This window comes from Octodon degus, unplaced genomic scaffold, assembly GCF_000260255.1.
Source record: "Octodon degus isolate 3935 unplaced genomic scaffold, OctDeg1.0 scaffold00160, whole genome shotgun sequence".
NCBI classification, from domain to species: Eukaryota; Metazoa; Chordata; class Mammalia; order Rodentia; family Octodontidae; genus Octodon; species Octodon degus.
Window position 1 is genome coordinate 5078268 of NW_004524736.1, and position 13161 is coordinate 5091428.

Here is a 13161-nt window from a genome sequence, read left to right on the forward strand (position 1 = left end):
TTTTTGCGGAACCAGGGATTGAACTCAGGCCCTTGCGCTTGCTAGGGAAGCGCTTACTCCACTGAGTCATCTCCCTGGTCCCTCTCATTCAATTTTATACTTTGCAAACATACCTTTGAAAACTAAAAGTAAAACATTCCCTCCAGTTATACAAACTTGAAATATTCTAATTCCCACCAGGTTGGCTATATTTCAGAGGGACTCACAGAAAGCCATAAAACCACCCCCACCCCCAGACAGAAAGCATAAAGTGCTAAGGCCCATTTCAAACCATTTATCTTCATTTTTGATCTAACAATCAATACAATATACCAACCCAGCACAGCCTCTTCCATCCTCAAACATTCCAAGTTTCTTTAGCATAATGCTCATTCAGCATAATACTCAGAAGACCTAAAATCTGGAACATAGCTCAACAACTAGCATTGAAGATTTTACTGGTTCTCACACTAAGTATTTGTGGTTTAGGCTATTTTTAGAGTATGAACACATAGCAATTTATTCACTGGCAAGGTACATATCTGAATGAGACAATGCAAGGGTGCTGAGTGGAAATTCTGCAGTTCAACTTAGCTTTGCTGAAGACATTAAGTCAAAACAAAAAAGCTGAGTGTAGTGGTGTGTGCCTATAATGCTAGCTACTTGGGAGGCTGACTGGAGAGGCTCATTTGAGCCTAGGAATTCGAGATCAGACTGGGCAAATACTGAGACATCTTCTTCATATCAAACAATAATCAAATTCACTCTTCCCTCTCCCCCCATGAAAAGAGATTCAAAAAGAATGCCAGAGTAGTACAGGTACTTGCCTCACATGCACAAGGCCCTGGGACTCAATCCCCAGCACCACCACCAAAAAAGAGCTGGGGCAAATAATGAAAGTGAAAAGATCTAAGAACTAGAAAATAGGCATTTTAAAAACAATTTGAGGGCTGGGGAAATTTCTCAGTGGCGTAAGTGCCTGCCTAGTAAGCGTAAGGTCCTGAGTATGATATCGGAAACCAAAATCAACTTAGAAAGTGCTTCCATTTAACGTGAGCATGTCCGGGCCAGGGAGACAGCTCACTGGACTAAGCACCTGCTTTGGCAAGTGCAGGGACCAGGGTTCCATCCCTGGTCCTGCGTGCCACACCAGCACCACCCCTGGTGTCCACTGAGCTGGTGGCCGAGTCCGAGCATGGCAGAGCACACCTGAATCCCAGCGCTGGGAAGGCTGAAACAGGAGGTTCACTAATAGTCTGAGGTGCACAATGAGACCCTGTACCAAATACACAAAATGAAATAATAAAAAAAATTAATGTGAGCATGTCTACCATACGCCCTCTAGAAATGGAAAAACAAAAACAAAAAAACTACATTGAACACATTTTTTAAAGAAACGTATTTGGTTGTTACAGTGTCTCACTACACAGCTCAAACTCATAGTGATCCTCCTGTTTTCAGCTTTCCCAGAGCTGGGATTACAGGCATGTGCTACTACATACAGATTCTGACCAGCTCAGCCCGCCCTGGGGGGTGGGGCTGGTACAGCATGTGGTGTTGGGGATTGCATCTTCATCCCAGTACTTGCCTAAGCAGGCACTTTAGTTCACTGAGCTGTCTCGCTGGCCCCTCATATTGTTTTAAAATAAGTGTTTTAGGGTGCCAGGGAGATGGCTCAGTGGAATAAGCGCTTCCCTGGCAAGTGCAAGGGCCTGAGTTCAATCCCTGGCTACAAAAAAAAAAAAAAAAAAATAATAAGTGTTTTAATTGTTAAAAGCAGATAGATTACGTAAAATAAAAATCATTTAAGAGGTGACAATTAAGACTGCAAAGGAAACATCAAATGTAAGGATGTGATATTTTTCACAGATTTTGGGGGGGGGGGTTTGTTTTGTTTTATGGAACCGGAGATTGAACTCAGGCCCTTGCACTTGCCAGGCAAGTACTTAGTCTACTGAGCCATTTCCCTGACCCCTAAATTTTGGGATTCTTAAATTCTTGGAATACATTCTTCCCTTTCAGATGCTTGATATGAGCTATCCATATATATCTATGTCTATATATGTATCAGGCACTCTGGATAAATCACTTTCTTTGGGTCTTAGTACCTATATCTGTAAGAGGAGGTTAGGATAACTGATTTCTAATTTTACCTTCAATTCTAAATTTATTTTATATGACCTTTAGTTATTTTTGCAGGTCCAAAAGGCCAGTGCCAGAGGTAATATAATTCAATACTCTTAATTTGTATTTATCTTGTTTTGCCACCCCAAATTTTTTTTTGGGGGGGGGGTACCAGGGATTGAACTCAGGACCCTGTGCTTGCCAGGCAAGTGCATATTCTACTGAGCTATCTCCTTGGCCCTCTACTTTTGAATAATTCTTAGTTTTTAAACAGAACATGAAGAACATGTATTTAACACTCTTCATGCTTAAACAGAGTAACAGCCTCAAACAATTTCCTTATCTGTATATCTAATCAATTACAAATGTCCCCTCAACTAAGCAACTTACAATATACTTACTCTCAGTGTCTACAAATACTCCTCCTGTCAAAAACAATCCAAAAGCTGGGGGAAAAAAAAAAAAAAAAGAACAGAAGAGAAAAAATCAGAAAAATCCTAAGTAGCCAAAACAGAAGAGAGTTCACACATACCAAGGAACTGAGGATTTCGATCAACCACTTCACTCATTTCTCCAACCAACTCAATGCTAGTATACCGCACAGCTGTATGCACAGTCTCGGGGAGACGGACAACTCCTTCTAGGACTTCCACAAGTGTTAGGTTGTTCTCCCTAAGTACAGAAAGCAAGTATTTAAATTACTGACTTCAGAGGTTATATTCTGGCAAAGTACCTGGCTGAAGTGAAACATCAAATTGCTGAAGGACTTCATAAATAAACAACCATTCAAATTTTTTGTTTTAAATACTAGGTGTGAATGTTTTCCAGACTCTTAAAAAAAGGAAGAGACATAAGTGAAGGATATAATTGTTTGGGGAGAAGCACACTACTCCTTAATCTTCTGAATGCCAGAAGAATGGCTTAATTGGTTAAAGACTCATCATGCTATCAAAGACAGACTCTTTCAATAGGAGAGACAGAAACTTACTGGGAATAAATATCTTCTTATAAAAAATTTATTCCATTTATTCTACTATCTGCGGCACCTAGAACAGTGCCTGGCACATAGTGGGCACTCAAAACATAAGGCTGAGTGTCTAAACGAATAACTTTCATATTTCACTTTTCTATTAGCTATTATTTTCCAAAAGATTTCTTATAGCTGGGTACTAAGAACTTTAAGACCAGAAAAGTATAGGTAGGCCAGCTCACTAACTGAAAAAAGCTTCAGGAATAGACTATAGTTCCCTAACTGGGACACAAAGGAAAAATAAGGTTAACCAGCAATTTCCACAGCACTATGAACTTACCCACTCCCAAATTATACTTGCTGAAGTTCTTTTAAACAGAGTGGAGGGGGCCAGGGATGTAGCTCAGTGGCATAATGCCTGCCTGGCAAGCATAAGGTCCTAAGTTGGATTCCTGGCACCAAAAAAAAAAAAAAAAAAAAAAAAAAAAAAAAAAAAAAAAAAAAAAAAAAAAAAAAAAAAAAAAAAAGAAAGAAAAAGAATAAAGTGGAGGATGCCCCAAAATGATATAACTTAATCCAGAAATGATGTTTAAAATGTAAATATACTGGATTAGTACAAGAGCACCCCCTGCTGATAACTAGGTCTGTTAAATCCTTTCAATGGACTAAAAATTTGTAATGCAACTGGCTAAACATGCATATAAACAAACAATAGAAAATCTCCTCTTATTTATGCCTTTTGTTCCCTCTGGACACTAAGCTAATTAATGAAGCCCATCCTGTTTAAACTTTCAGAACATTAATGATTTTTTGTTTTGAGACAGAGGCTCCCTATGTAGTTCAGACTGGCCTTGAACTCACTATTTAGATCAGGCTGGCCAAAAACTTACAACAATCCTCCTGCCTCAGCCTCCTAAATACTGGAATTACAGATGTGGGCCACCACACCCAGAATTAATAATTTTAGTAATCTTCAGACTGTCACAGAAAGTTCCAAAGACACCAAAATAGGTTTAAAAGCAAATTATACATAGTATGTAACTCAGGACCAGAACTTAATAGAGAAAAACAAAACTTTAACTCTTAATATTACTGGATTAGAAACAATGGAAAATCTCATTGACTAAGCCCAGAAAAGCAACCAAAAAAGAAGCACTTCGGTTTTAATGACTGTTTGTCTTAACCATCTTCCTAATATCAATGTATAAACTCATGACAGAAAGTAAATCTTGTCTGAAAGGATTCATGTCACAAATAGAATTTCTATGCTAAGTAACCAGAAGTCAAACAAAAATTTTCTGTGGTAATAATAAAAATCACTACCTTTCGGATTTGCTATTCTTTTAGGTAAAATGAGGCATATGTCTTGCCTTGCTAAAATTCATAAATGATCCTCTAAGAAAAACTGGGATACAATACAATTAAAAACTGTTTAATATTGGTAATTTAGATAAGGTCACCAGGGCTGGGGAGATAGCTCAGCAGCATAAGCGCTTGCCTGACAAGCTCAAGGTCCCAAGTTTGATCCCCAGTACCACCAAAAAAACAAAACAAAACAGAAAAACCAACAAGGTCTCCAAAGTAGCAGAGTCATATTAATGCCTGTTCAATTATTTTTAAACAAGTACCAACAATTTAATACTCATAACAAATTCTTGATCATACCTACTTTGAAATGAGAGCCTCAGTTAGAAAAATAGATCAGATTCTCTTCCTAGCATGAGGGTACATCATTTTAACTATGAAATATAGGTAAAACATGGCTTAAGAATATAGGCCACCCTCAACAAGACTCTAGAAGTCAGAAGATGAGAACACTATAGAAGTAACACATTCTGAGATTTCTAACCATACAGCATAAGAGAAAAGTGGTGTAATATTTCTTCTTTTTGATACTTAAGAGTTCCCAGCAAAAGACTTATTAGACACTCACGGATCAACACTCTTTGCTATAGCAGCCATGATAAAGAGAACCGCTTCTGTCACCTCCCAGGGTGGATTGCCTTCTTTCAGAGTAGAATATAACTAGAGAAGAAGAGTTGCATTATAGATCCATTAAAAGGAAAACAATTCCAAAGCAAATAAAAATTTTAAAATGCAGTTAGAAAAAAAATCCAGCTCCCTGTTTCTAAATCTCATTATCTCTCAGGGCCACATAAGAATATTATTTTCATTTTTCACATCCTCATTAACTAGAATAATTATTTTAATGTTTGAAATAAATCCATTTAGATTCCAAAGAATTTAATCAAGATCATCATCTGCCCCCAGAAAATGAATATTATAGAAAAATAAAACACATTACACAAGTCTTTTTCCTGGTCCTAACAGCTGATAAATACAAAAGCACACTTAAAATGAGGACACATGTAAATCCTCTACATGTATATTACCTTTACTTTTCTATTGTTTTAATTATTTGTCTGCATCAATACTGGCAGTACAGTTTCAGTTCCTATAAAAGCTGCTTAGAAGACGTACAAGCAGATTTTTTTTTAACAAAAGAGATACCTAGCCTCATTAGAATACAATCTACCAACACAAAAATCACCTCAAATTATGCTAACGGTAATGATGTGAAATAAGACTGCAACTGATTGTCAGGAAAACCAAGACTATAAATTCCATATTTCTAGGATGAAACTGTACAGGGAAGAAAAAGTAAATGCCAAATAACCAGAAGAGTTGACAAGAGCAGGTATAAAATTATTAAAGCACAACAACTTGCTTATTTGTCCTGGCTAGGTCCAAATTCCCTGTAAGTATCCTGGAGGCTTCAGTTCTTATTTATCATCTTCTATTCCAGCTGTACCAGGGAACAGCTATCACTAGCAAGTGTAACAGACTACACTATCACTAAATTACCTATGGACTGTAATTGGATTGATACTGAATAAACATAGCTACTATATGCCAGGCAATGTGGTAGGCACCTGCGTACCTATAATTCCATTTAGCCACTGAACTTGAAGAAAAGAAATGGAACATTTATAGAAGGCCTAGGGGTGATCAATAAAATTGGCTCAAGACCTCCACAGGAGCTTACCTGAGCAAAACATTCCATTGACCCAATCAAGAAAATCAAGTCCTTCACCAGGTCTGATACCCTCATCCGAAACTCTCCAAAGTCATCAGTTTCCTCAGGAACCCCCTCCTGAAAATTTAAATCAGGTAACATTTAATTTAAACTGACAGAGGCTTTCAATGACTACTATCAAATCAACAGAACAACATGCCATTAAGCAGTTATAACCCAATGAACCAAAGCTGCCTAAAACATAAGTATATTTTATGACAGGGGAACACGGTCTCCCAAACTGTTGGGTATGCTGAATCAAAACCACCTGTTCTCTACGTTTACTATGAGAAACTCTTCAGTTCATATGTGTGTCTTCTTTATCTCTCCAAGCTGTATCTCTTTTATGTGTGGAAAAATGTAGGGTAGTAGAAGTGAGAAGCAACCTGGAAAAAGTGCTAATTATAAGCCTATCTAGGGTCAACTCTTTAGTACCAAACAAGTCTCTGAAGCTTTGCTGTTCAAAATCTTCCAAATCAACCATTATCACAACAACTTCTAAAAGAAAATAGAATTATATATAAATCCTTCCTATCACAATATATTTATGTATGTAAAGTATTAGCAATTAATGTTCAGATAGAGCCTATATGAGAATCCTAGGTTATACCTGGAAAAAGCCCTTAGTACTACTGAGAACTGATCTGGTTCAACTTTACTTTTTTTTTTTAATTCATTCATTCATTCATTCATTCATTCATTCATCCACCCATCCATCCATTTGGTACAGAGGTCTCCCTACACAGCTCAGACTTGTAGTGATCTTCCTGTGTCAGCCTCCCCAGCACTGGGATTATAGGCATGTGCCCAGTTTTCTATGGCTGACACGGCATGCAGTACTGGCGATCCAACCTGGGTCCCTGTGCTTGCCAGGCAGGCACTCAGACCACTGAGTCATCTCTCCAGGCCCTCAATCTTACTCTTAAAACAAAAAAATTAAAGTCAAAGAATATGGAGGGAATGATGGTTGTCTCAGATGAAATGATGGATGAATTTATAAAGTACTATATAAATTATATAGCATAACAAGTATAAGAAAATACCTTGAAGGGAAATGGTACCAACGAACTATCAAAGGAATAAACAGCATCATTTAAACCAGAGCAGGGCTGGAGAGATGGCTCAGTGGTCTAAAGCACCTACTTGGAGCAAGCTTAGCAAAGCACAGAGACCTGGGATCGATCCCCCAGCACCACATGCCTGCCAGCCTCGCCCCCTGGTGGGCTGAGCTCCCCCCCCCCACTAAATAAACGTAATAAATAAATAAATTTAAAAAAAATTAAAAAAATTAAAAAAACCAGAGCAGGCCTACTTTTACTTATGTGTTAGTCTTTTAAAATAGAAAGATAGGATTCTGTAGTTTTTTCTTTTTTTTTTAATTAAGGTGGTGGATACATGGTTTGAAAAACCATTTGACCAGGTCATCACTAAGATTCTAAAGTGATATATAACGCCATGACTCAAATATAATAACTAAAATTCAAATTAAGACTATGACATGTCAGATTTATTTACAAGCAATTAAATTTGCTCCTGGTCCTAGATTTAATGAAAAGACAAAATGAAGTAAAATTTGAAGAAATCCAAGAAGGTTGAAGGAAGGTCTTGTAATGGACCTTTTTTTTTTTTTTTTTTTAAATTTATTTATTTATTTTGTGTCTGTGTGTGGCCAGCTCAGCCCACCAGGGGGCGGGGCGGGCTGGCATGTGGTGCTGGGGGATTGAACCGCAGGCCCTGTGCTTTGCTTAGCTTAGCTCGTTCTAAGTAGGTGCTTTAGACCACTGAGCCATCTCACCAGCCCCATTGTAATGGACTTTTAAAATAAAATTTCTAGAGCTAGGGAGACAACTCGGTGGTTTAAGCACCTGCCTGGCAAGTGCAAGGATCCTGGGTACTGCATGGCATACTGGCCCTGGAACTCCAGGTGTGCCATGGTGGTGCACGCCTGTAATCACAGTACTGGGGAAGCTGAGACAGAAGGATCACTGATTCTGAGCTGTATAGCAAGACCCATACGAAATAAATTTAAAAAAATATTTAAAATTTCTAGAAACTGCTTTTCTTCAAAGCATATGGATTATTTCTATATTTTTAAAAATTATAAAATCATTGTAAATAATACAAAGATATATATATTATATATATAATACACACACACACACAGAGATGGAACCACATGTAATTTTTAACATCCTTACACAAGCATGTCATTTTTGTATTAGTTTTAAAGATATATATTACACTATTAAAAACATATTAACTATTAAAAGCATATTATACTATTAAAAATCTACATTCTGATTTTTTTTCTTACCCAACTATTACTATTTCAGTAGTCATCAGTAATTTTAGTGGACAGTGGTTCAGCAAAGTGCTACATCATAATTTGTCTCTCTTACATTGTTACACATGGTTTACCAATTTTCTTTCTTTCTTTCTCTTTTTTTTTTTGGCCAGCTCAGCCTGCCCTGGGGGTGGGGCTGGCGAGGCACGTGGTACCACAATGGACCAAACTGTGGTCCCTGGGCTTGCCTAAGCAGGCACTTTAGACCACTGAGCTATCTCACCAGTCCTAATTTTTATTTTTATAAGTAATACAAAATAGCTATTTTTTCATTTGCAGAACTACTAAGATAGATTCCTGGATAAGAACTGGCTCAGCAGGACCAATATTTTTTGTATGTCAGCCTACTCTTTGTTGTATAGGTACTGACTTCTTCACTGAAAGCTTAAGTGGCAAAATCTGAAGATTCTATTAGCTCTAATTTTCTCAAGTTAGTACTGAAATGAGCAAATTAAGATTTGAAGAAGTGACCTTGGCAGATACAAAAGTTACATTTCTTGTTATACAGGTCTTGCTTTATCTTGGTCTTAACCATCCAACAGAAAAATATAAAAACAAGGTATAAAAAGTAAAGTCATATTAATATGCTGAGCTGTAAAAGGCTCAAGTCAACAGCTTCTGACATTGCCAGTCCTATGGATAACCCACTACTATTATGGACTACTGGACTATATTGGATTATTTTGCTCAATTCATGCACCTACAATATTTAAATGGCAATGGAATACCCATCTCTGGCAAAACTAAATGAAAAAAAAAAGGGGGGGGATACAAATAAAGGACCATTTTGTATCTGTACATACAAAATAGTTAGGAAAGATACATAGCTACTTTCTCTTAATTCAATGAGAAGCAAGATTTGTATTGGGCTGGGGGGATAGCTCAGTAGAGTAAGCGCCTGCCTGGCAAGTGCAAGGGCCTGAGTTCAATTCCCAGTTCCGCCAAAAAAAATTAAAAATTTTAAAAAAGGAAAGATTTGTATTAATAGTGTTTGGACAGGATATAATGTCTGCATCTTGTACTATGAATAACCACTAAGAAGACAACAATATGCAATATATTAATTATTGTAACTGTCCTACCGACCTGTTTTGAAACTATGTGTTTCTCAATAAAATTTAAAAAAAAAAGAGAGAAGTGAACTTACATGGTCTGGTTCCAGCTGGCAGTGTCGAGCCAAGGCATGAAGCAGCCTCTGAATATAAGCCTTGAAGATTCCATGTATGACCTCATCATTAGTTTTGTACAAATGCTCTCCTAGTCGGTACCAAAAATTAAAGGAAATTTCTACTACCTGTCAGATTAAAAAGAGAAAGCATGGTTTATTTTAATAAGAAAATGACTAAGAAGGGCCGGCGATATAGCTCAGTGGACTAAGTGCTTGCTTAGGTAAGCACAGGGGCCAGGGTTTGATCCCCGGCATCTCATGCTGTGCTGGCCCTGCCCCCAGGCACGCTGAGCCAGCAATGGAGTCCAGACATTGTAGTGCACACCTGTAATCCCAACCCCAGCCTAGGGAGGCAGAAAACACTTGGATCACTAAGTCCAAGTTGTGTAGTAAGATCCTGGGCGCGTATGCACACACACACAAACTTAAAAAAAAAAAAAAAAAAAAAAAAAAAAAAGAAAAGGACTAAAAGGATGGTTTTATTATTATTACTAAAGCCATATGGGAAAGAAGATGCATTTTTCTGCACTTTTTAATTTAATTTAATTTTATTTTTTTGGTACCAACGATCGAACTCAGGACCTTCCACTGAGCTATCTCCCTGGCCCTAGAAGATGCATTTTTATACATAAGGAGAACCAGTTAAAAAGCCACTTTTCCTCTAGTAAGATTATCTTATACCCTCACATATCTCTCTGTATTAGTCCCAATGGCTTTACACTTCCTATTGGGACAACTTCCTCCAAAGTATAATGGATTTTTAAAATTTATTTTATTTTTGAGACAGTTTCACTACACAGCTCAGGCTGGCCTTAAGCTCACTTTGTAGGACAGGCTAGTCTCAGATCCTCCTGCCTCAGCCTCCCAAATGATAGGATTACAGGTATGAACCACCATGCCCAGCAGGATTTTGTGTGTGTGTGTGTGTATTTTAGAGAAGGTTCTACAGGGTGTTCAGGGTCTCACTACTAGATTGGATTCTAGCGATCCATGATCCGCAATCCGATCCATGATCCGCAATCCGTCTGTTTACAGCCTCCCAAGAGCTGGGATTACAGGCACACGCCACCCATGCCCAGTCTCAACCACCTATCGAAGTGTGCCCTGGGGGCGGGGCCAGCAGGGCAGGCCTGGGAATTGAACCAGCCCCTGTACCTGCTTGCAGGCGCTTTAATCTGCTGAGCTATTTGGTTAGCCCAGGATAATGTATTGTGAATTTAAATAAACTGATACAGAAATGTGTTGTTTTTTTTTATTTTAAAGTCTTTCAAAACTTTTTCTGAAATTCTGTAATTATTTCATTATATACTTGAGATTAGAATACTTACCAGGCAAGCTATCTATCTGTAAATCTCTGAATATAACTTAACAAGCCTCATGTTAATTTCATTTGCCTTCTTTTTCTTTTGGGGCCAGGAAGATGGCTCAGTAGAATAAGCGCTTGCCTGGCAAGTGCAAGGGCCTGAGTTCAATCCCTGGTTCCAAAAAAACAAAACACTTCACGAATTTGCGTGTTATCCTTGCGCAGGGGCCATGCTAATCTTCTCTGTATCGTTCCAATTTTAGTATATGTGCTGCCAAAGCGAGCACCAAAAAAACAAAACAAACCAAAAAAACTTCATTTGCCTCCTTTCATGGGTAGAAGACAAAGGGAGAGAAAATCCTTTTTAAAGCAAAATTTAAAAAAATATATTTATCTATTTATTTAGTACAAAGTCTCCCTATGCAGCTAGCTTAGACTGGTAGTGATCTTCCTGTCTCAGCCTCCCCAGCACTGGGATTACAGGTGTGTGCCACCACGGGGTACCTGGGTTTTGGGTCAGCATGGCATTCAGTACCAGGGAACGAACCTGGGTCATTGTGCTTGCCAGGCAGGTATTTAGACCGTCAAAGCTATGTCGCAAGCCCTTCCTTTTTATTTATCTCAGCAATTGTGTAACAATAAAGAAAAGCAAAGAAATACAGTATAATTTTTAGCTGTTAAGCTCTACAGAATCGAGCTAGAAAGGGGCTTAGTGGAAAGGCTTCTTTCTAATAGATTCTTTGAGAATCTATTTGAGAATTACCAAGTTAACCCACCTAATCAAGTAAGAAAATAGAAAATTCCCACACAGACATAATTCCTACATCACAGTAACTAAAACCAAGACCAATTTCTCAAAAGCACATGTAGGGCATGAAGAAATGAAATAAAGACAACATGGAATATACAGCTTAGTAAAATGTGGCCTCAGTACAGCACTGACATCACCTCGTATTGAGGATGCCCTGCACAGATCAGAAGCAATTCCAGAGTTCGCAGATCTCCAAGACCTTGGCCTGGACTACAAACAATTTTTTCAAGAAAAGTTTCACATAGTTCAGTGAAAATACGGCAGTAATTCAGAACTCTGTAGAAAAAAGAGATTAAGAGCAGCAAGTCAGAAATCTGGATACTGTATATACTCACAGACACCATAAATCAAATGAATAAAAGATTTCTCAGCCTAAGAAATTATCCAGTATGCTATATCACAGCATCCACAATAGACACCTGTATGTAGATCAGCTACCTCTATATAGATAAGCAAGTGACTGGCAAGTCAGTTCAAATTCTCCATTACTAAAATAGTTCAATATAAATTCCCATCAAATTACAATTGGTGTTTTAAAGTTTACCTTTAATTCTTCAACTGTATCTTTTGTAAGTACAAAAATTAATACTTTCCATAACTGGTAACTCCAACCTCTCCTATATCCAATTTGGCACTCTAGGTTTGGATGAGAATAACAGAACATAGAATATACTTTTTTTTTTTTTTTTTTTTTTTTATGGTACCGAGGATTAAACTCAGGACCTCGTGCTTGCCAGGCAAGCACTTATTCTACTGAGCTATCTCCCTGGCCCAGAATACACTATTTTTATATTTAAACAGAACCACTAAGAATCACAAGTGATAGCTATACAATGAAGTGACTTAACCAAAGCTTAGGAATGTAGCTCATGATAGAGTGCTTACTTACTAAAGCATTCTGCATGTGTGAGGCCCTGGGCTCAATTCTCAACACACAAAAACTAAAAAAATCTTAAATGTGACTTAAAAGAACAGCAGACTGCAGATAAACCCAGAGGTCCAGCTTTAGTTACTCACTTGTCTAAATCTTCACGAGCCACAGCCATGTGATAGGCAGTCTCCAACGTCAGGACTCCCTGAAAGAGTTGCATGGCTAACGGCAAATTAGTCTCCACATTCTCTATGGCATACAGAGCTGAGCACACACAGTCTGAAGCAGCTTCATGTAGGTTGGATGAGGTTTTATCCTGTTGCTGGGCGGCACAGAGAGATAAGAAATATGAGCATAGTAATCCAAGTAACAGGAAAACCATCACAGCTTTTTCTGGATATGTACTTTAAGAACGTAACAGCCCAGAAGTCCTGGCTTTCCACAGGACACAATCATCAATCTTCCCAATATTACTGTTATTTTCCTGTATGTCACACAAATCAGACATTTTTTTT

General features: G+C 37.9%; 1 protein-coding gene and 1 non-coding gene across 2 annotated transcripts in view; both read right to left on the reverse strand.

The window, feature by feature from the left end:
• Tnpo3 (transportin 3) overlaps nucleotides 1–13161 on the reverse strand; it is a gene marked incomplete at its 3' end in the record, with an annotated part of 86700 nt that overhangs the window by 30005 nt on the left and 43534 nt on the right. The window contains exons 6-11 of the mRNA XM_023702861.1: nucleotides 12793–12968; nucleotides 11913–12051; nucleotides 9641–9787; nucleotides 6120–6227; nucleotides 5007–5098; nucleotides 2636–2775 (exon numbers count right to left, since the gene is read on the reverse strand). Of these exons, the coding sequence (XP_023558629.1) occupies nucleotides 2636–2775; nucleotides 5007–5098; nucleotides 6120–6227; nucleotides 9641–9787; nucleotides 11913–12051; nucleotides 12793–12968 (802 nt within the window). The remainder of the gene's footprint in view (nucleotides 1–2635; nucleotides 2776–5006; nucleotides 5099–6119; nucleotides 6228–9640; nucleotides 9788–11912; nucleotides 12052–12792; nucleotides 12969–13161) is intronic.
• Nucleotides 11145–11251, reverse strand: LOC111813040. Its single transcript, XR_002818385.1, has one exon. It is a non-coding gene; the product is annotated as a U6 spliceosomal RNA (small nuclear RNA).